The sequence below is a fragment of the Psammomys obesus genome, unplaced genomic scaffold (assembly GCF_907164565.1).
Source record: "Psammomys obesus unplaced genomic scaffold, mPsaObe1.curated_primary_1811, whole genome shotgun sequence".
Classification (NCBI taxonomy): domain Eukaryota; kingdom Metazoa; phylum Chordata; class Mammalia; order Rodentia; family Muridae; genus Psammomys; species Psammomys obesus.
The window spans coordinates 1869852-1893992 of record NW_026596091.1 but is presented as its reverse complement, the minus strand read 5'-3'; the positions used below and the strand labels follow the sequence as shown (position 1 = coordinate 1893992).

The 24141-nt window shown below is 41.6% G+C and overlaps 1 protein-coding gene across 1 annotated transcript in view; it reads left to right on the top strand.

The window, feature by feature from the left end:
* Positions 1–24141, top strand: part of Tcp11l2 (t-complex 11 like 2) — a 38847-nt gene that overhangs the window by 10305 nt on the left and 4401 nt on the right. The window contains exons 3-9 of the mRNA XM_055627978.1: positions 870–1005; positions 3471–3591; positions 4721–4941; positions 8331–8467; positions 18101–18282; positions 18465–18646; positions 22710–22882. Of these exons, the coding sequence (XP_055483953.1) occupies positions 870–1005; positions 3471–3591; positions 4721–4941; positions 8331–8467; positions 18101–18282; positions 18465–18646; positions 22710–22882 (1152 nt within the window). The remainder of the gene's footprint in view (positions 1–869; positions 1006–3470; positions 3592–4720; positions 4942–8330; positions 8468–18100; positions 18283–18464; positions 18647–22709; positions 22883–24141) is intronic.

Here is a 24141-nt window from a genome sequence, read left to right as displayed (position 1 = left end):
GCCTCCTCTAAAACAAACAAGCAGCAAACCGGAAAGCATTGCCTATCTGCATTTTTATATGAGGTCATGATTTTTAATTCACTGAAGCTGAGATTTTTCAGCAGTGATTTTGTAAGCTTGATTAATCAGAACAATTTCTTAGTATAATATCTAGAAATAACTCTTTACTATTTTTCTAATTAGTAGATAATCTAACCTCTCACATATACTGTTAAGCTTTAATTATGTACCAAGTTCCTCCTATGTTCTTTACTAAATTGCCTGGCGGTGTTGGTGCCCATCTTTAATTCCAGTGCTCAGGAAACAGAGGTAGGTGGATCTCTGAGTTCAAGGATAGTGAGTTCCAGGACTACATGGAGAAACCCTGTCTTGGAAAAAAGTACTGCTGCTGCTAATGGTGATGATACGACGATGATGATGATGGTCGCTCACCTCAGAGGGAGCCTGTTAGGGGTCAGTATATCTGTTAGTGGAGTCAGCTGGACTAATAAATGGCAAAAACTGGAATGGAACTTCAGCCTTACACTGAACTGCCTATACAGTTAGGAAGTTTACAACCTTATCTACCAGTCTACTGTGTAATGTAGGTAAACACATATGGATAAGCATTGAAAGGAAGTTATAACAGACCTATATTAAAGAGTTTGTCTTAGGAGCATTTGAAAATTTATTATCAAGTATGGTAACTAGAGTTACAGAAGTAGTGCTTTCACATTTGAAATCTTTATCAAGCCCACTCTGTTTCTAGTGCACATCCTCTAACTTGTGAAACCCTGATATTCACCTGAGATGAGCCTGACTTGACACTGGGAGACTTGTGCACGACAGTTTCTCCTCTGTTGCATTAGCTGACTTTATTTTTCTTTCAGCAACTAGCCCTCCCAAGGGTGTAATGTTTGATGATGTGATGACTGCAGCAAAGAACTTATCAGACATGACTCTTGCTCATGAAATAGCTGTAAATGAGAACTTCCAGTTGAAGAAAACTGCCCTTCCAGAGAACAGGTAAGCTGGAATCTTGTGCTGTGTGTAAATGATGCTGGAGATTCTCTCTGTCTCTCTGAGTGTGTCTCTTCTCTGTCTCTGTCTTTCCCTGTGTGTGTGTTCATGTGTGTTTCTGTGCATCACTGATTTCTGGAAATTCTTGTATAGTATCCCCAGGGGATAAATGTTATTCAGCTTTCTTACAAGGTCTTTTATTTGTTGACTGAAAAGTACCTCGACGTACATTTACCCAGAGTCTTTAGAAATCAATTTATACATCATTTTCTGAGAAAAAAGGAAAACTTGTCTTGATATTCCTGAACTTCTTAGACTACAGTTACCTCTTTTGCTGTAGTCTCCACCAACCCCTTTTTGTTAAAAATGTTACAACTTTCTTTAGTTTTATATTTGTGGGTGTTTTGCCTGCATGTATGTCTGTGTACCACATGTGTACCTGCTGCTCCAAGAAGGAGCATATGTAGGCTTCCCTGGAGCTGGAGTTTTAGACAGTGAGAGCCTCCGTATGGGTGTTCGGGACCAAACTTGGATCCTCTGAAAGAGTAACCAGTGTTCTTTACTAAGGAGCCATCTCTCCAACCTTAGAGTTTATACTTTTGAAAGTATAATTGACATATTTTTATTAGGTACTGTCTTTAGGGAAAACCTGGTAAAATTAGATTTCTGGCATATAGCAGGAGTGCTTACAAATGATTTGGTTAATCATTTGAAGCATCTTCTCAGATGCTTCTCCAGAACATAAAGAAGGTAAAACATATATTTCAGCCTTATGCAGATGTAAATGTAAGCTGCTGATACTCGTTAGGGAGCTGTGAGATTGTTCAGCTCATTCCTTCTTAGCCCATTCCGGTCAGGTAAGTGTGGCCTGTGAGGTCAGGAGCTCAGAGATGTTTGTCCTGCCTCCTTTGTCGTTGTTCTAAAGCTGCCTGGGGGAATTGTAGGCACTGGAAAGGGAGATTTCTGTTAAGGAAATCTCCTCAGTCAGTAGCATAAATCTGAATATTTAAAGTGTCTAAGTTGATTTTGGTTTGCAGTTACAGGGACATTTAACTCACACTCCTCAGAAAGCCAGTTTTCATCATTCATAGTGCCGCTATGTATTTAGCTGTTTTGACTTGAAGAAAAAATTAGGAGATACACTTAACTCTCAAAATTGTTAACTCACTCAGTAGGCATTCATTGGTTACTTACTAAATGACAGGCATGAAGGGGTTGTGATAAATGCCTGAGAAATGTAATGCTTGCTAGCAAAAGAGGCTCCTTGGTAGTTAGGTAGTTAGGAAAATTAATGGTTTTCTAAAAACTTGTTGTTATCTTAGTAAGTTATGTTGGGACTAATGAGATGTCTCAGGCTGCCAAGTCAGACAGCCTGAGTTAACTTGGGTTTGCTCCACAAGACCCCACATGGTGGAATGAAGGAGAGAACCAGCTCCTGGGAATGTTCTCTTTATGCATGCTATGCACTCTTTTTCTCTGTCTCTCTCTGTGTGTATGGTATGTGTGTTAAAAAAAAAAAAAGTATGGTTAAGGCTTCTGTGGGAATGTATTGACTTAAGAGATTGAGGAAGTCTTGTGAGCTCTTCCTGGGAATTCTATTTCAACAGTTTAGTCCTGGCTGACGTTAAATGGGACATCTTTGTAGGAGATGGCAGCCATTTAAAAGCATGTTTCCTTGGGACCAACTGTTCTGTCCCTCACCATGAAACTTCAGCTATTGAAGAAAGCAATGCTGTTACCTATCCCTAAAATTCAGAGCTGTATAGAAGACTATCTACTAAAAACATACCTTCTTAGGACAGAATGTTTTGAAGTTGTTGAAAGATAGGCTAAGGAAACATTTTAGATTTTGGGGGTGGGGGGAACAACATGAATCTCTAAGTGAAAAAAAAGTATTTTGTTGTGTATATTGGGTATTTGTAATGTGTGTGTCTGTGTATGTGTTGATGTCTGTATTAGTACATGTGTACATGGAGGCCACAAGATGGCATCTGAGTCCTTGGAGCTGGGTTACAGGTGTTTGTAGGACACCTGGCTTGTTAAGGAGGGTTCTGATACCTGACTTCTGATCCTTGTGATACATAAGTGTTCTTAACCTCTAAGCCATCTCTCCAACCCGGTGTTCTTTTTTGTGGAAAAACAATGCCCATGCTTTATACAAGCACAATATGCTAAAAGATTAATCATGAGCTTAAGGGTTTTTTGTTCAGGTTTTTTTTTTAATACAGCATTCTGCCTACATGTGTGCCTGCACAGCAGAAGAGGGCACCAGATCACATTATAGATGGTTGTGAGCCATCATGTGGTTGCTGGGAATTGAACTCTGCACTTGGAAGAACTGCCAATGCTCTTAACCTCTGAGCCATTTCTCCAGTCCTGTTCAAGATTTTTAAAAATGTGTTTTCCAAGAACTCTGTGTGAACATGTGTCTTTTAATGCTCGTTTTAAAATAGTTCATTTCATTGCTGTAGCCTTGCAGGTCAAGTGAAGCATGTTGTTCACCAGGCCTTCTGGGATGTCTTGGAAGCAGATCTCAGTGCTGAGCCTCCCCAGTATGAATATGCCATCAAACTGTTTGAAGAAATCAGAGAGGTAAGTTGATGTTTGTACCACGAATGCCTTAACCCACTGGGATCAGTGTAATGGGTACCAAAAGTGGACAGCTTATCAACAGTAGAAATTCCTTACAGTCTTAGAGAGTGAGAAGTCTGAGACCAAAGCATCACCAGATTTGCTGCCTGATGAAGGCCCGTTTCACAGGGGAATCCTTCTTGCTATATACTTACACAGCAGAAGGGGGTAAAGAACCCTTTGCCGTCTCTTCCATAAAGGCATTATCCCACTCATGATAACCCCACCCTGGCATAATCACCTTTCACCTTGTGTTTCAGCATGTGGGCATGTGCAAATACATCATAACAGTTGTTTTCCTCCCCCAAAGATTGTTTGTTGTCTTTGTATCACCAGTCATTTTAAAAGGCTGAGTACAGTCAGCTAACCCATAGATTCTTTTGTGCGCTTTCTATAGTTAAGTAGAATCCAGGGAGACAAAGCAGCAGACAGAGCTCAGGGCAGTACTTCGAGCACAAACATAAGATTTGAGCATTAGATCTGGGTTAGTAATGGGCCCACCTTCTAAAAATGCCAGTTTCTTGAATGTTTACTGGGTAGTTGTAAATGAGATGATGGCAGTTGTTTTCAGTGACATTTAACAAGATGCTTGGTCTTTACCATACACTGTAGTATTATTTTATGTATATAGCTCTCTAACTCACCCAGGGTCACCAAGTTTTGAGGTCAGAGGGATTTGAGACTGTCAGGCACAGAACTTTTTTATCCCCAGCCATTACTGTGTATGTAGCTCGGAGTCCGTTAACTGTCGGCTTGTATAATATCTGAGTGCAAAGGATTCCTCATGGACTTACAGGGTTGAGTGTCATCTACTCTTGAGTATTTCTGGAGCCATCGTTTTCTCTCTGAGGGCTTTTGGAAGTGTTCAGGCTCTGCTTCCTTGCCACTTGTTTTCATTCTGAAACATCAGTCCTTACCACAGTGGTGGCTTTTGACCCAGCAGAGTAAGCTTTCTTGTCAAGGTTGAGACACTGAGTGTCTCTGATGTGCTGCCAGGCAGAGAGATGGCTTGCATCATGGGGGTGCTGCAGTGTGATGGGAGAGCATCTTCATCTGTAACAGCACTACTGACTCTCCTTTCCCTCTGCAGATTCTTCTTTCTCTCCTCACTCCTGGTGGGAACAGGCTTCACAGCCAGATCTGTGAAGTTCTGGATATCGACCTCATTAGACAGCAGGCTGAGCACAATGCTGTTGACATCCAAGGTCTGGCCAGCTATGTCATCAACACAATGGGAAAAATATGTGCTCCTGTGAGAGATGAAGATATCAGAGAGTTGAAGGCTACTACCAACATTGTGGAGATGCTGAGGTTAGCCCTTTTTCTGTATGCATTTTCTTAAAGTGTCTTTGCATTTCTTCAAAAGAGACCTGGGAGTAATAGCCTTCCAAAGCAGTTGTGATGCCAGGGGAAAAGAAAAACGGTGCCAGTCAGTCCTTGACAGAGTGTGTAGAATTTTCTAGCAAGGTTGTTAGTCTGCATGCAATGGGCCCTGAGGATCCAGTAATAAAAACAGCATTTCTGGCCCCATTGGTATAGAGTGAAAGGGAGAAACAGACGTTGAACAATGAACTGGAGAGTAAACAGTTGATCCGGCAGCTATTGAAGGAGTTCTAGAGCGTAGAGCTTTCAGCAAGGGTGTCCTAATGGAGTCAGGGTTAGAGGAAGCCATATGCATTGGTATGTGTCATTAGCTACTATTGAATTCTCAGTGATTTCATCAATAAAATTTTGTATCATTGTCTCACTCTAGGATTATTGGTCAGGCAGCTCTCCACTTGCCTTTTGGGGACATAAAACTCCTCTGTCCTTGGCTGCCCCTCACCTAGCTTGTGATATTTTCTCCATTCAGCTACAAGTGGGAAAAGACTGTGGGACATCAGTGTGCAACCTCATCCCCAAAGAGGCATATCCCCTTGACTTTGACTGCCCACACGGTCCCACACAGATTGAAGTCCCAATCATAGCCTCATATCCGCCAGGAGATTGGTGGTCAGCCATCCAGCTCTGCTAAAGTTTCTCCAGAGATGTGAGGTTCATGCTCATGTCTGAATATCTTGTCTAGCACTGTAGATAATAGCTTCCTTGTGATTCCAGAGGACATACTGTGAGCCACTATTGCCATTGAAGGGAACTATATTTTTTTTTTATGAATAAAAGTCATATTGAAGATTGAGTTTTATGTCATGGTTTTAGGAAGCAAAGATGAAAACTGGTCTGTATGTAGAAGATAATTTCATTTGTAGCTTGTAGCAAGTTGACAGTTTCTCAAGGTATCTGTACAATAGGCTTTATATGTTTGTAGAATTGTGCTGAGTTCTGGAAAATTATAGAAGCTCTGCTTCCAGTTACCAGTATTACTGGCAAATGATGTCAAATCTCCAGTGCTTATTTTGGTGATAGTTGCCTACTCGATGCCACATTTTTTTAATCCACCGAGTTTAGTTAGAGTTCCTTGCGTACGCATGGGTGGAGCTATTTGCCAATTTGCAGGAGCACTGGTAACTCACCAGTACCACAATCACTGAAGAAAATGCTACCCCCAGTTCTGACAACCATTAACTGCTAACAGTTCCTAAGCAGGGGTGGGACTCCATGGATACCTCCTCTATTAATTTTGGAATGTTGAAGGGACCCAGTCTTGTATCCTTCACCCACTGTGTCTGAGGTTGAGAGCAGCATTAATCTCTGAGTATAAACACAGATATTTAGAAGGCAGTTTGACAAATGCGTATATTTAGTCAAACAACATTAGGGTCCCTCTATGTCATGTGACCTTCCAAGTCATAGTATCAGCTGTATATTCCCTTTGTGAAGTAGGCCTTAAATCCAATCAGGAGGCAGTTGGTTACCCAGTAAACAGTTATGCCACCTCAGCCCAGCAGATCTGTATTGTAGCCTGTAGGCTTCACAGCTAGATAAAATCATTGATGATTTTTCTCCTCCAGCAGTCTGGGCAGAATCTTTTAACACTATGTAGCCAGAGGGAGCTTCCCTCTTAGTTCCAGCTTGATTTCTTTATTTTGACAAAGTGTACAGAATCTTTAGCAGTAGAATCTAATTCTAATTCTGGTAGAAAACCAAGAGCAGTGGCAGTAGCCTGTTGTTTTGGGGGAAATTTGGGGACCTTTCTGGGCAACAACTCAGAGAGAGAGGTTCTAATCCTAACAATGGGATTTTGGGTTAAGGACCCATGGCTTCTGGGAGCAGCATTACCCATTCATGTGGGATTCCAGGCTTTTTTTTTTTTTTTTTTTTTAATTGGGGATTTTTAGTTAGCTTATAAAGCAGTGAGTTTTATATAGATTTTAATACATCTTTTTGTTACACACCCCCAGGTCCATCCCTGTTTAAACATTTTCACACATGTCTCCCCCTCCCCAACTTTCATATCCTGTATGTTTTACTATCGCATCCTCTTAGGCCTTCTGCAACTTCCTGGCTTATTTTTTGGTTCTTGACCTTTGCATACACTTATACAACACAAACACATAAATCTCAAAAGTCTAAGCTAGGATCTTTACATGGGAGAAAACATGAAGATTGTCTTCCTGGATCTAAGTCACTTCATTCAGTAGAATGTTTTCCAGTTACATGCATTTTCCTGTGCATTTTATAATTCTATATATTTTTTCTATATATGTTTCTCTTGTGTAGCCTTGGCTGTCCTGGATTCGCTTTGTAGGCCAGGCTGGCCTCAAACTCGCAGAGATCTGCCTGCCTCAGCCTCCCAGAGTGCTGGAATTACAGGCATACACCACTATGCCCAACTCATAATTCTGTTTTTGTTGTTGTTGTTTTTTGTTTTTAGCAATTTAGTAAAATTTTATAGTATAAGTCAGTGGTTCTCAACCTGTGAGTCACAACCTCTTTAGGGTTCAAACAACCCTTTCACAGGGTCACCTAAGACTAGTAGAAAATACAGATGTTTACATTATGGTTCATAACAGCAAAATCACAGTTATGAAGTAGCAACAAACATAATTTTCTGGTTGGGGTCAGCAGCACATGAGGGGCTGTATTAAAGGCTGCCAGCATTAGGAAGGCTGAGAGCCACTGGTGTCAGTTGGCTCCATTTTCATTACTCACTCATCAGTTAACAGTTACATAGGCTGGCTCCATTTCCTGGCTGTATGTATAAAGCAGCAATGACCACGAACACTTCCTAGACTTGTCTTTTCATTATCTCACTACTGTTCATAACACCCTTCCAAGGGGATTGCCTCCTCTTTTCATCATGAGAAACAGAGGCACAAAGAGATTGAGGAATAGTGCGTGACCATAGATATGGTCAGTTGAAAAGCTGAATTTGAGCATAGGACTGACTGCTTAGCCTAAAAAACAACTTTTCCCCAATGCCTCACTGCCCTGTCCTTTCATTTACTTAGATGTTTTTATTCTTTCCTGGTAGTAGAATCCTATGCATTGTGTTCAGGCTTCTTCAAATCACAGTGGGTTTCTCAGTGGTATTGTCAGTATTTACCACAGTAGATGCTCTTGCAGTATCTGGAGGAGATGTTTAGAATACATATGTATAACCTTCCTTGAAAAATGACCCTGGTGAATGATCTTTGACACCTCAAGAGCTTCAGATGTTTTTCAAGAGGTTTATCTCATCCAGCCTCTGACATATAGATAGTAATGGTCAGTTTCAACTGAACTTCTTAACCACTTCTTTGTTTCAATTCCAAAATTTTTAGACAAATATTCCGTGTCTTGGACCTCATGAGAATGGACATGACAAATTTTGTCATTAAGAATATCAGACCTCACATTCAACATAATTTGGTGGAATATGAAAGAAACAAATTCCAGGAAATTTTAGAAGAAACTCCAAGTATGTATAATATGATGTGTGCTTATATCAAAAATTTTTCAAAATAAGATTCTGTAACTTTTGTGCTTGTTCATGTTGTGTTACTAAAGAGCTTAGGCTTTCCTGTTAATGGAAACATGTTTTAAGCCTCTTAAAAGTTGATGCCAAAAACTTCTAGTTGTTTATTCTATCCCAGGAAATGTGCTGAGTACATCTTATTTTTCCATTTATTTGTTCCATACATGTTTGTTGAGAATCTGCTGTATCTTTATTGGGAAGGCATGACAGACGAGCATAAACTCTCAGATGTATTATTATAGAGTAAACAGTAGCAGGACAGAAATGAGGGTGGAGGTGTTTGTAAAAGAGGCAAGGCTTCTTTAGTATGTAACATTTGAGCAAAGTTTGCTAAGAACTATGGAAGGGGTATGTGCAGGTTGAGGGAAAAGGACTTTCTGGCCATAGGTTGCTGCAAGAAGAGAGACCCTGAAACACAGACTCATTTTTGATGCTTGGCATGGGCAAAGCAGATGTTACCAAAGGGAGATCAGTCAAGGAAGGCTAGATGGGCTATGGGCTGAGAGGGAAACAAAAGCAGATCATCGTATGATGATATCTAGAACATTGCTGTTTTAATGAGTCATTGGAGAGTCTTGAGCAGGAGAGCAGCATATGAATTTTACTTTTAGAATATGTTTTCTGCATGGGGAATAGATTGCATGGGAGCAAAGAGGGAAGAACATGAAGTTGCCTCCTACTTTATAAATGGGGAAAACGAGGCATAGAGAGGTTAAATTGTTGCTTCTGTATCACAGCTTATGGAGCTGGCCTCACCCAGGCAGACTCGCACAGTCTGTGCACTCATCACTTATTACATGGGGTAAGATGGCCTTAGGGAGTGAGTGTAGATGCTGAGGGGACTGGCTGGGGCATCTGAGCATCTAGAGGTGACATAGCAGGAAGATCAGCAATAGAGACTAGGAGAGTAGTCAGGGGAGTAGCACAAAAATCAAGAGGGGGCATCTGGCAGGGCAAATGGAGAAGCGTGCGTGGATGTGACAGGAGACGAAGGCCAAGACTTGACCAGTGATGATTATTGATCACTTTGATGGGAGCAGTTTTAGTAGTTTATGACTGGAGGGGAGACAGAGAGGGAGGGGACTGAGCAAATACGACCTCCTTCAATCAAATAGCCAGTAAGGTGGGTCCTGTTACCCTTTATTTTTCCAGTGAAGAGCTTGAGGTGCCATGGCAGCTAGCAAGCAGCTGTGTTGATTGGGATTTTGTTAGCTGTGATTGAAGGCTGTTGGGTGGCCTACCTTCCCCTTGACCTACCTTTAACAGGCTGATATTTTTTTTTATTACAATGATAACACAGAAGCATTATGTAAACAGAGCACAATGGACGCTGCTTTTAAATGGGCTTATACAATGGCAGCACAGGAGCACATAGATTGTGCAGCCACATGGAGAACATGAAATTAGGTGTGTTCTCCTTAGTAACAAGGTCATGATACCACATTTCCTTGTGATCACAATTTAGAGACCTTTATTAAGCTCTGTAGAGCAAATTAAAATCTTTACAAGGAAATAAATGGACAGGTGTTTTGGCCTTCCCAGTCTTTGGAGCTGTTTGCATTGTTGGATAGTCATCTTTCTATTGCTGGTGGTGATGCTGTGACCTTTGTCAAACTCTTTGACTGCTTCATTCAAGTTTGTGAGAGGTTGATACTGTCCTCACCTATTTACATATGGAAATCTGAGGTTAAATTAATAGGCCCTAGATGATGTCAGTGGGTAATATAGCCTAAATAACCCAGATGTTTCTCTGCCTTAGAGCATGGTGTGTGCCATTTTTTTTCTTTTGGCTTTATTCAGATAGGGTTTCTAGCCCTAGTTGTCCTGTAACTTGCTCTGTAGACCACCAGGCTGGGCATGAACGCAGAGATCTGCTTGTCTCAGCTTCCTGAGTACTGGAGTTAGAGGGATAGGCATTTTAACAAGTGCAGCCCTGCCTCTCCTGGAACTGTCAGTGGGGCAAATTGCAGTGGGTGTCAGCTCTCCCTGGGACAAGATGATGACCAAAGATTCTTTAGTAATAGAAGTTCTGTGACTTCAAATACTCCATTTTAGCTCTATTGAGATAAGGATTGGAAAGAGAAAAGAAAGAGAAGCCTGCACTTGCCTTGGTTCTTGGTATCAGCTTCCTGAGACCGGGTTGTAGGCTCATGTGTGCTTGTGCACAAATGCAGATTTGTTTCCAGTGCAGGCCGCTGCAGGGCTCGGGCAAACTCCTCAGTACATGCTTGACTCTAGTTTTGTTTATCTCAAATCACTCGCTTCTTTTCCATAGACGTAAGAATACTGCAAAACCAGTTATGCTTAGAATTCATTTTTGGTTAGAGAATTCAAGAGTGCAGGAAGCAGAGTAAGTGTTAGTTACTTATATCCCAAGTCACCCTGCCAAAAGTTGGTCCCTGCCATAATATCAAAATAAGAGTCTCACATGAAGCATTAATACAGGACACAAGTCTTACTGGAGTTTTCGGGGTGTGTGTGTGTGTGCGTGTGCGCGGGGACATCTTGCAGGATTCAGTTCTCTCCTTCAAACACAGGGATCTCAGGGATGAAACTCCAGTTGCCAGGTTTGGCAACAGCTGCCTTTCCTGTTGAGCTGTCTCCCTGGCCCAAGGTGTATATGATTTGTATATATTTATAACTAAATAGGGGGGGGGGAATTCAAAGTAGTTTGAGTTCTGAATTAATTTCAGGATAAAATTTCATTTTGCCAAGGAGAGATATAACAACTTATTTGGAATATACTCAGAAAAGCTTAGGCAGTGATTAGATGCATATGCTAAGTATTAGTAAGGTAATGTTGGGCATAACAGCTGAGTTGCCCTTAGGAATAATATGGGATTATCTTTAAAAAGACAGTTTTGTTTATTTAGATAATAAGATCTGATAAGATTTTCTAATGCACTTATTTCATATTTTTAAATACCAATGAAATGTATCAAATCCCATTATGATTATCTGGGCCAGACACATAAAGCAATTTAAGAACTGTTTTTTAGGTTTATTTACTTATGTATATGAGTGTTCTGTTTTTATGCATACCAGAAGATAGAATAAGATCCCATTACAGATGGTTGTAAGGTACCATGTGGTTGCTGGGAATTGAACTCAGGACTTCTGGAAGAGCAGCAGCCAATGCTTTTAACCTCTGAGCTATCTCTCCAGCCCCAGCAAGTTAGGAACATTTTAAAGAGAACTCTGGTGGTTTGAATGAAAATGGTTCCACAGGCCCATAGAGAGTTGCACTATTGGGAGGTGTGGCCTTGTTGGAGGAAGTGTGTCACTGGGGGTGGGCTTTAGGATTTTAGAATCCCAATCCAGGTCCATTGTCAGTCTCTCTTCCTGCTGCTGATTAGGATGTAGAACTCCCAGCTACCTCTCCAGCACCATGTTTGTCTGTGTGTCACCATGCTTCCCACCATGATGATAATAGACTAAACCTCTGACCTGTAAGCCAGCTCCAATTAAATGTTTTCCTTTATAAGAGTTGCTGTGGTCATGGTATCTCTTCACAGCAATAAAACCCTAACTAAGGTAAACTCTAAGCCAGACAGTGTCAAGCATGTCTGTAATTCCAGAACTCAGGAAACTGGGGCAGGAGGATTGCTGTGAGTTGGAGGACCATTTGGGCTATGTATTGAGTATCAGAGTGTTAGGGTTATACAACACGATCCCCATCTCAAAACAAAAGGACAGCAGCCAAGACAACAACAGACAGGAGGAGGAGAATGCACTGATGCCTAGCAGGGACCTCAAAAATCACTCCAAATAAAGAGCAGAGTGGCGGAAGCCAGGCCTCTCAAATGTAAGGCCAAGCCAATCTGTGGCTTTTATCTGTTTCTTTGAATTTTCTCTTTTGTGTTATATTAGCTGGATTGTGATACAAACTACAGAAGCCAATCTAGCTAAAAAAAAAAAAAAAAAAAAAAAGGTGGAAGGATGAGGACTGTTCTCAGAATAGGAAGAACAGCTAAAATGCATGAGCCACACTAGGGCAAATTAAGGAAAGCCAGAGTATGTCAACAGATGGGGTAATGTTTGCTTCAGACAAGGGCCATGCCTGAACGGTCTGACAACATTGAGTCCCCAGAAAGAGCCCAATGGACATAAACTTAGCTGAGCCAACCTCTCGCTAGGGAGTCCTCTTAATTGATAATTGGAAAAGAAGACATAAAAAAAAGGCATAACAAAGAATAGATGTTTTTCTAACTGAAATTAGAGCACTGTCCAAAATTGGGAGCACTAGATGTCACTGTCATAGCACTGCATGTTCTGCTTCCCTCTCCAGGGGAAGTGCCTCCAGAGCTTCAGCTGTATTCATCTGTGAATGCCCAGTGCTTGGTACAGTACCTGTCATATAGAAGGTCACCAGTAGTTACCACAGAATAGATGAGCAAATTGAGAAGCTTTACCAGTCTCCCCAAGACTTTTGGAGGTTACAGGATACCTCACCTGTGGACCTTACATTTGGGGCCATGGAACAGTCAGTGTACAGGCTTTCAGGAGTGAAATGTCGACATGGAGATCAGTATAGATATTTCAGTGTAAACCCATGTCGTCTGTAGTTCTGACTGTCTGTCAGTGTGACCTGGGCATTTAAATACCCATTCCCAAGCCTTAGACAAAGAAGTCACAAACTCCAGGAGCTGGGAGCTGTGCACAGAATGGTTGTTTTTCTTTTTAAATCCCCTGGGTGATTCTCAAGGCAGCCAGAATTTGGATCTACCAAGCTACACTGTGGCTTTAATTGGAGATAACTGGACATGTACTGTGTCAGCTGTGAATGATTAAATGTACAGTCTAAATGCTGATTAGCCATCACGCTGTATCTCCACTACACTTTCTCTGTTGGATATCTTTCAAATAAAACACCTTTTCTATCTTTATAAACGGGGCAATCAAACCAAGAGAAGTGTTTGTCACTGAGAAGAAACAGGCCTGAGATTCTGGAGGTGGTGTGGCTTCAGTGTAGCAAACAGCACCAGTCATAAGTTACCGCTGTTGAAGTACCCCACTTCAAGGAAGAATTGCAATCTGCTCTTTATTTTTTTCTATTGTTGTTGAAAAAAAATCTGCATCTGCATTTAGTTTGTTCCTCTTGGCAGTTGATACCTTATAACGTCTATCAAATGGATGCTTTTATGAGAGCTATCATACAAAAAGCAATTTGCTTCTAGTGGGAAATCTTAGAACTGGGTCTAATGTAGAACAAAGTGAATTTTGCTGTAAGGCTGTCACAGCCCAGTAGAACAATTGCCTCTAAACCTAAATCCTTCTAGAAGAGTCTTCAGTATGATTTCATTTGGCTCATGAGGTAGGAGATATGGAATTCAGAGTTAGTGGAAACTCGTGAGGAACAGCTACATGGATACAAATTGTCATCTAAGTCAGTGCTCTTCAGAAGGGGAGTCTTTGCCTGCGCCTCCCCCACCCTCATTGAACCATGTCTAGGGACCTTTGACTGTCCTATTCTGATGGTTGGCATCATGACTGGCATCTAGCAGGCATAGAGGTCAGGGTGCCATTAAATATCCCAGAAGGGTCAGTGAAGTGCCCCTCAGCAAAAGGTTATCTAGCCTCAAATGCCAACATTTGCTGAGGTAGCCTGTCATAAGTCAAGAGATGAAACGAATCCGTTTCATGATGACTTAAGGAGATTTCTGTGCTTTCGGAGAGCGAGGTCTTCAGTAAACAACAAAGTCTAGTGGCAGCCAAGCCTCCTGAAGATACTTTCCCGTCTGAATCCCTCTTGCTTAACTTACTAAGGCGGGTGGCTAATGCCTTGCTCTTCCTCTGCCACCTGTTGTCTGGAGTAAGCAGCCCCTCTGAAAAGTGGTGCTCACTGAAACGCTTTGGACAGTTCAGACAAGTTACATGGGAGATGTAGGCTCAGGGGGTCTCCCAGCCCACCCACCACTTCTCTCTTCCTCCTTTTTGGAACAGTCTTTGCGTTATAGTAAGAATTGTGCTGGGCAACTGAGTTTCCTGTTTTGTCATATTTCTTACATATCATTCCTGTGGAGATTTGAATTTTCTTTAAGGGGATCTGCTGAGATTACACTGTTTGAAGCAAAAGCTCTAATTGGTCCTAAAAACAAATCCGTATTCTTCATGCTTTTGAGCTCATGCTGGGTGAGGTAACTTTAGCATTGACTCACACAGCTGTTCTGTGACAAAGAACCTGGTTCAGGCCAAATACCAAATACCAAACCTGTGTTTCAGATACCAAATCCAGTTCAAGTAGAGATAGTCTCCCTGCTCCCTAAGGTGTCTGGGGAGCTGATTGTGTGAACATCACAATTGCTAACCCTTACTGGACATTTCTTATTTGCCAGAACGAGTCTCAGAGTGTTGCATATGTTCATTTCAATTCTTACCACGGTTGCAGGAAGGGACTGTTGTTCTGTAGGTCCAGTTTACAGATGTGGAAATGGAATAGCAGATGTGGCATTGTATTAGGTAAGTTAGCCAAGGCACAGTGCTAACAATTCACCGGCCATTTCTCCTGCAGGGAGAATGTGTTACACAGGTCCTGAGTCATGCCCTGTTTGCTTTGCTGTTAGCTTGCCCTTCATTGAGTTTGTTAATCAGCAGTACAGATTTGACACTGCAGTCATGTGCTGCATTCTCTGTATGACTTTCTGAGCTCCGTTGGGAGCAGGCTATTTCTGCTTAGCCCCTCTACTGGAAGTGACACTTACTCTCACAAAATCAGTCGCAAGAAATAAGGTGTCTCTTGGCTTGCTTCTGCCCTGTTTTAGAAACGGCCTGTAGTGGGTATGGGTGACACTGAGTAGGGAGCCACTTGCTGGGATTGCAGGTGCCACCACCAAGCCCCTCTCTTGAGAACTTTCTTCTTGGCTTTCAGACACCCATCTCTTTTTTTAAAGTAATGTTCAGTTTATGTGTGTGGGTGTTTTGCCTGTATATATGTCTGTGCATCACATGCTTGCCTGGTACACATGGAGGCCAAAAGAGGGCATCAGATGCCCCTGGAACTAGAGATAAAGATAATCGTGAGCTGCTATGTGGGTGCTGGGAATCGAACTCAGGTCTTCTAGAAGAGCAGGCAGTGCTCTTTTAACTTCTGGACCGCCTCTCTAGCTCCTCAGACATCCTTCTTGCTTCTTACATGTCTGTGTCTCAGTGTGTACATGTGGAAAAAGAGAGCTGGTGTGGGTCTCTTAGAAAGGCATGATGCTGTCTGAGCACTCTACCCTTGTGAGCTCATCTAACTCGAATTAATTACCTGGAGGCTTCACTTCCAGATATCATACCCTGGAATTCTAATTAAGGCTTCAAAATGCAAAATTCGGAGGACATTCAATCTGTAATCGTGACTTGTTACTTGATTCAATTGATCAGTGGCTAAGGTTGGGAGGGCAGGTAATAAGACGTAACATGAGGGAGGTCTGTCTCTCCCTCTTCCTCTTCTTTCCCCTCCTTTCTTTCCTCCCTCCCCACCTCACTCTGAGTGTAAATGGAATAATTCAGTACCCTGATGCCTATATTAAATTACATACATAACGTGTTGCCTGGAGCTATACACATACATAAAGAATGCATGTAAAGACTGATGAAATCCTGCATTGTAAGTTACCGCTGTTGTGCTGAAGTCAGATTTGGTTTCTTGGTTTTGACAGGGTGCTGTGGTTATTTTGTGATGTTGTTTGACATGGTAGCAGCTAGGTGAAGGGCTTTAGATACTCTGTGCTGGCTTGCTGGTTCTTTACTTCATGAATCTTCAACTCTTTAAAAGTAAAAAGTTTTCAAAAGTTCTTTTTAAAGCCCACCAAAGAAAAAATAAATTATGTGTATTGACAGCATAGATAATCTCAGAAACAGGCTATGAACTGGATGATTTGTTACAGTTACCATAATAGGCAAAACGAATCCCTGACGTAAGTAGTTCAGAGCAGCTGAGTACAGAGTGTCTAGAGAGGGACAGGAGAGAACTTCCTGGGGTGATGGAAATAGTTTTTGTCTGGTTTGGGACAGCCGTTTCACAGATCATAAATGGTCAAAACTGACCAAAGTGGGCATTTTACAGTGGGGCATTTTACTTTATGAAATTATTATATGCCCATGTAGATATGCATTGTGATGTACAGGAAACAAGTAAATTGTTTCTTAAAAACAAGCATAAGTAAACACTAGAAACTCACTGCTTGCTAAGTGTCTGAGTATTGTCTGTAGCTGTGACAGTCTTCTGTACCTGTCCTGACGATGGAAGCACTGTGCACAGTGTGCTACTGCCACTCCATCTTTTCACCCCTCCTGCCTGCTCATTCGCATAAGGAAACCAAAGGAGAGGAGTGAGGCTTGGAGGTAAAGAGCTGGGAACCTTTTGGGGTGTGGATGGTAGGGAAAAGGATGAAGATGAGTAAGGTGTCTAGGGAGATTGGAGAGTAACAAATGGAGGTGGGCTGGTTGTCCTTGGAGGTGTGTTTATAGAACAGACAGAGGAAGAGGAACCCAGGTGCGGAGGATGAAAATAAGGATGAAAATCACAGAAACCAAGAAGTGAGTTGCAGGAGGGGTGTCCTCAGAAGAGAAGCTGTTACAGAGTGGCTAAGGGGGGAGGGGATGAAACAAACATGTTTGTGGATTTAACGACCAGCAAATAGATGGTAGCTTTCAAGACGCTGTGGGAGGACTCTATGCCGTTAGTCCTCTAACTACACCTCATGTCTCAGGACATAAGAAACCATTCAGCTGTCCTAGGTAGGGATATGGACACACCCTACAAGCTTTTCATACTTTTAACTCAAGTGGTCCCTATGCACACTACTCCTAAATAATGACATTTTTCTTTTCCCATAATTGCTTTCCATTTTCAAATCCTTGTCCATTTACTCTCTCAACTGGACTTCAGCTGCCTCTCATGTACTCAGCCTTCGTCTCAATGAAGAATTTCTAACAGATATATCTGACTATGTCAGTTTCATGTTGGATAGAATTGTGCAAAGAGTCTTTATTTCCCAGAGTTGATGTTTATAACCTAAATCTAATAGGAGAATGAAAATATGGGATATGGGAACATAAGCACGCACTGGATCTTGGCGAATGTATAGCTCTAATCAGCAACAAGAGGTGCTAAAGGCTTAATGCATTGAGTCCAAATTCAAGGTCATTTGTGAGCAAGTTTTGGGTAAGCTGGTTTCTGACTGCCAAACCAATGTCAGCAGGAGCTGTTCTTTCTCTAGTCCCTTATGGACCAGCAATACCTATATGATGGACTGTTTCCCGAACGTGCCATATGCTGTCATTTTTAAGTTTTTAAGTGGGTATTCTTCTTGATAGCATGCCAGCCAGTCTTTTCTCCTCTCTGCCCTTCAGGTGTTTTCTCTTAAGCACTCTGAATAGTCCCTCTTCTCTCACATTCCTCTAGCATTCATTGTATTCTGTTATAAGCAATAGTTATTTATAGGTCTGTCTCTCCATAAGGACTTAGGGCCATGGCTGTGTCTTTTCATTCATGCCTAGGTCCTACATAGAATCTGTCATGTTGAATATATAAACCAAAAGACCAATTTGCTAATGAACAACTGTATGTATGGCTTTTCTCCTCCTTAGATGCCCTCAGTAAAACTACAGAATGGCTAAAAGAGTCTATAGATGAAGAATTACTTTCTGAGACTGCTGTAGCTCCTGGAGCTGAACATAGTTCCATGCCAAGCCTAAGCCCTTTGCTGGTGCTAAATAGTTGTTACTTGAAACTACTTCAGTGGGATTATCAGAAAAAAGTCTTACCAGAGGTGAGTGACTTTTTCCTCCCCCAAGATTCCTAGTATCTTAATTCTTGAGTTTTGACTTTGAGTCAGATGGTCTGTCTGTGTTCCATATGGTGTGTTAACTAAAATCAGATAAAAATGAGAATGTGGGTATGACACTGCTTATTTTACATTTTCATGGCATTGTGCTTCAACAAATATGCTAGACACTCATGACAGATGGAACACGACTTAAGGAACTGACAGAAAAGCTGAATCAATTGAAAATGATTGCCTGCGTATCCCTAATTACCAACAACATGATGGGTGCTATTACAGAAGGCCTGCCTGAGCTTGCAAACAGGTTAAAAAGGATTTCCACTGTTCTGCTGGAAGGCATGAATAAAGAGTAAGTTCTTCGTGTATGTATGTATGTATTTGCTTCATCACATAGGAACATTTTGCATGTGTTTCCCAAACCAAAACAGGTAATCACCTTGGCCATGTGGATGCAGCAGTCAGCACTGGCTTTAAAATTTCTTGAATCTCCTCTTTCTTCAGTGTCATCCAGTGTCTTGAAAGTTCTAAATGTCCTTGCATAGGAGGCAGCGGTGTGCTCTCTGACACGTGCCATGTTTCCCCTTCAGTAGTGTGCACAGAGTTTTTCTTGACAGTGCTCTGGGAAAGCAAAACTAACAGAACACAGAGCCATGTGCAAAACTGCTTTGTCAGGCAGGGCTTTGATGGGTCATCTCTACCCTTTTTTCTGAAGAGATGACCACTGACTTTAATAGATCCAACCAATGAAGGCTTTAAAGTGGACAGTCCTGTCTACCGTCAGCCTGAGGGAAGTTATGCTTTTGCTGAATCCATCCCCAGTGTTGCTCTTTCACTGGATATTATAATCTCACTTGGCTTTTTGCTTTTAGGGCCATCCCATTGGGACACTGTCTATATCGGAAGACAGGTCTTGTCAGTGTTTCCATGAATCTCACGTGGCGTTGTTTTTAGGGTTCTATCTTCTGTTCCTGCCATGAAGAGAGATACACTTATCCTCCCATTTGCTATAAAGAACATAAACTGTGTGCTAAAACCTACAGTAGGAATCTCAGTAGCTTGGGAACTGCACTTCTCATTTTGGGCTGAAGCTCAGAGGATAGGGTTTGTCTTAGGTGGTGTGGGTGGAAGTGGGAAAGCTAAACCTCTTCTTGTCCTACTGTCTAAAGCCCCACCCTTTCTGCTGACTCTGATACTGACCTGCCACATACCTTAGTTCGTAGTTCAGGACCCAGGACCCACACAGAAACAATACCTTTCTTTGTCCCTAAAGTTGATGTATCTACATCTTTTCACACTGGGAACATTGCTTTCCAGAAATGTTTTTCACTGTTTATTGAGTACTGAGTGCTGCCATGTGTTAATATGATGTATACAGAAACAACATGTAGAAACTAAAGAGGACAGGCTTTCTGATCAGGTGACCAGGCCAAACTCGGCTGTGAAACTGTCTTCTTATGTGTGATGAACATGCTTCTGAGTCTCTCTGAGCCTTCTTTCTCACGTGGAAAGAGAATAATAGAGGCTGGGGACCTGGCTCAGTGGACAAAATGTTTGCTTTGCAAGCGTGAGGACCTGAGTTTGGATCCTGCAACAGCCACATAAAAGCTGAGGATGGGGGAGTGTGTCTGTTATCCCAGTGCTAGACAGATAAACAGAGAGAGACAGACCCCGGATGCTTGCTGGCCAGCCAGTCTATCCAAAATAGTTCCCCTCACATTCAGTGAAAGACCCTAACTCAAGAAGTAAGATGAAGATTAATAGAGGAAGACACATGAAATTTATCTCTGGCCTTGACAAGAACACACATGAGTGAACATATACACCACACCACATCATAACCACATACACATAAAAAAGGATACTAATTTTCCCTATTTTGGAACTGTGAGAATAAATGATTAATGTGTGACTCCTACTATAGGTGCCCGATGCAGTGTATATACTCAATGAATGTTTGAAGTGAAAGTTTCTGGTTTCTTTGAAGACTCAGTTGAGATCTACAACCCCCTTTACCTAATAACTTCCTTTCTTCCCTACCTCTGGTCAGTGGGTGAAAGGGAGGTCTGAGTGTTTAAGAACCCTAAATGAATTAGGTTAGATGAAAAAAAATCTAAGCCTACAGTTGTTAGTTATTAATAACTGTTTAGGTTTAGTCATCCTTCTTGTGCTTTTATTTTACTGTTTACTAGACGTTTCATATAATGCAGAAACATTCCTTTATAGGAAATAAATTCATTCACTGCCCACATACTCGCCTTATAGAAAGAATAGCAGCATTCATAATAAAAAACAAGCAGATGATCTCAGACCATCTGTAGGTCCAGATGTTATTTGCATATGGTTTGGGATATGTCATAAGGTTTTGCTTTTATTGTGACTAGGGAGCCTTGGCTTATATTAAAATTTATTTTTTTCCTTTAGCCTAAGAACTTACTGACTGAAAGCAGGAGAAAGTTAAGAGCACTACTTTATAGTGGATTAAGACATCAGAGGGAAAAGATTGTACAATGTACAATGTACCCTTGGACTGTAGACCCCAGAGGTAGCCCCAGCATGAGTGTAGAGCAGATTCCAGTTAAGGCAGAACACCAGGGATGATGTGCCATTTTCATGCTTTTCTTACTGAGCATTTACTTTACACTTAACATCCTGCTCAGAGCTAACACTGGCATCTAGCAAATTCAGTGGTAGAGCCTGGATCTGAATCAAGCCCTTTAGTACATCAGACTTAGCCCTAATTTACTCCATTATGCTCCTCCTATCTCTAGGCAACTACTCATCTGATTCTGTAATTCACATTTTTCACAGTGATACAAAAGAACCCTTTCTAGATCATGATAATACCATTTCAATTATTCTATTTTGTATTTTTTTAAAAAAATTTTTATCACGATTTATTCATTTTGTATCCCAACTGTAGTCCCTTCCCTCATCTCCTCACAATCCTGCCTTCCCTTTCTCCTCCCATTCCCTCAGAGCCTATCAGGGTTCATCAGGACTATCTTTATTGTCTTCCTCTGTGGCCTGGAAAGGCTGCTCAGCCCTCAGGGGGAGGTGATCAAAGAGCCAGGCACTGAGTTTATGTCAGAGACAGTTCCCCTTACTAGGGAACCCACTTGGACACTGAGCTGCCATGAGCTGCATCTATGCAGGGGTTCTAGGTTATCATCATGCATGGTCCTTGGTTGGATTATCAGTCTCAGACCCCTGTGCCCAGATTTTCTGGTTCTGTTAGTTTCCTTGTGGAGCTCCTGTCCCCTCCAGGTCTTTCTTCTTCCCCCTTCTATCATAAGATTCCTTGCACTCTGCCCAAAATTTGGCTATGAGTCTGAGCATCTACTTTAATACACTGCTTGGTAGTCTTTCAGAGGCCCTCTGTGGTAGGCCTCTGTCCTGTTCCCTGTTTTCTCCATCTTCCGAGGCCTATTTCATTTCAATTCTTTAATAGTGCAGATCTAACAAACACCCTGACTAATTCCCTCTTCCCTTATTGATTAAATGACATACTCCTTACTTACTGTTTATAAGGTCTAGACTGTGTATTTGACATTAGTTCCTGGAAAGTAGTAATGGGGGGTTTATTGCCTTTGGTCATGATCAGTCAAATATTTTAGGTAATTTGGATTCTCAGTATCTCTGTTGGTGTTAAAGATTTACTCCTATAGGCACAGAAAATTTGTCTATTCAACTCATTAAAAAATGTCTATGAGATAGTTAAAAGTACTTGGCTGGTCTTGCAGATGACTCGGGTTCAGTTCCAAGCACCCACATGGCAGCTCAAAACTATCTTGAGTAACTCCAGTTCCAGAGGATCTGATGACCTCTTTTGGCCTACATATTTACCAGATGTACATTTAGTGCACATACATACATTCAGCCTGATATATGTGAGATAAATTTTTCAAAAATATATTTGAATGAATCAGAGTTGTGGATTTAAGAAGTAAATGAATATTTCCTGTCCCTTTTGCTAAACCTATAAATGGGGTTTTACAAGGCTGGAGAGGTGTCTCAGAGGTTAAGACCACTGTCTGCTCTTCCAGAGGTCCTGAGTTCAATTCCCAGCAATCACGTAGTGACTCATTACCATCAATAATGAGATCTGTTGCCCCATTCTGGCCTGCAGGCAAAGCATTGTATACATAATAAATAAATCTTTTAAATAAATGGTGTTTTACACTTCCATTAGACACTGGGTATATATTGCATGGTTTTCAGCACTTAAAACCTATTAAGTGTGAACATTGGCAGTTGGGAGAGGCACTATTTTCTGTTCATTTTAATAAGAACAATTGTTGCTTATAAGAGAAAATTACTAAGCATTTGCAATAAGTTAGTATATTTAAAAACAAAACAGAAAGATGCCTGAAGACCCAGACTTGGCCTAATGCAGTTTGCTCTATGTTGTGTAGGACCTTTAACTTGAAGGAAGCCTTGAATTCTATTGGTGTTCAGACCTGTGCTGAAGTTAATAAAGCCCTGAAAGAGAGAGGCTCGTCCATTTTAAATGCTCAGGTTCAAGCTAATCTTGTTGGTCAGTTTTCAAGCCTTGAAGAGAAGGACAATCCTGTCTGTACCTTGATGGGTGAGTTTTCTTTATTTTTTAATTAGTTTCTACTTTAGTTTGCTTTAACTTGCTGTATAAGTGTCAGTCATATTTTAGTATTAAACATAGTACTAAAAGCAATTCAGATTTTAGATTTCCAGATTAGAGATGTTCAGCCCATCAAGTTCACTCCAGACTCTATAACAAAAGTAAACAAAGAGCCCAGCCAAATCTGAAACATCTGTGATACAATTGGATGTTGAGCATGAGATACAGCCATACTATTGCTGGCATGAAACACCATGACCAAAAGCAACTTAGGAAGGAAAGGGTTTATTTTACTCACAGTTCCATATAACAGTTCATCATCAAAAGCAGACAGGACAGGAACTCATACAGGGCAGGAACCTGGAGGTGGGAGCTGATGCAGAGGCCATGGAGGGGTGCTGCTTCCTGGTTTGCTCCCCGTAAATTGCTCAGCCTGTTTTCTTATAGACCCCAGAACCACCAGTCCAGGGATGGCCCCACCCACAGTGATCTAGGCTCTCACCCATGAATCATTAAATAAGAGAAATGCCCAACAGGCTTGGTTAAAGCCCAATTTTATGGAAGCATTTTCTCAGTTGAGGCTTCCTCCTCTCAGACAACTCTGGCTTGTGTCAAGTTGATGTAGAACTAGGCAGCACTGATGCTTAGCTTTCACTTTTGGAGGACAAATAGTAAAAGTATAGAGAAATGCTGTTGTTTACATAGGTCTGACTCCTCTGTTCATAAGAAGTGGGGGTGGTCCTTCAGAGCCTATCAGAACTATCCAGCAAGTGGGCTTGATAGTACATGATGGTGTGGAAATCCTGGGTGAATGTGCAACTCAGAGCTACTCTCAGCACACTCACAGAATGAGGGTAATGGTTTCTCCATGAGCATCCCTGGGAGAACTGAGGCCCTCTTCTTGGTCAGAATTAAAGAGACAGAGTAATAGATTGAAACTGAGAGGCATCATGGGTGGGCTCTCATTGACCTAGCTGGTCAAGTAAATAACCTTCTCAGTATTAGGCTGGGTTAGAGAGTTGGCAGTATGGATCAGGACTCTTTCTGTTACCTGTGACTAATTTAGGTAAAAAGGGCAGTTTTCTCCTACAGCTGAGAGGGCCAAGGGTGGGGCAGGCTGCTGACAGTGTGATAAGAGATTCTAGTTTTTCGATGCTCTCTCTCAGCACTGTCTTCCTGTAGGCTGGATGCCTGCAAGGATGCCCATCATCCTTCCATGTTTAAGTCAAACAGGAACTGAGAGCCTTACT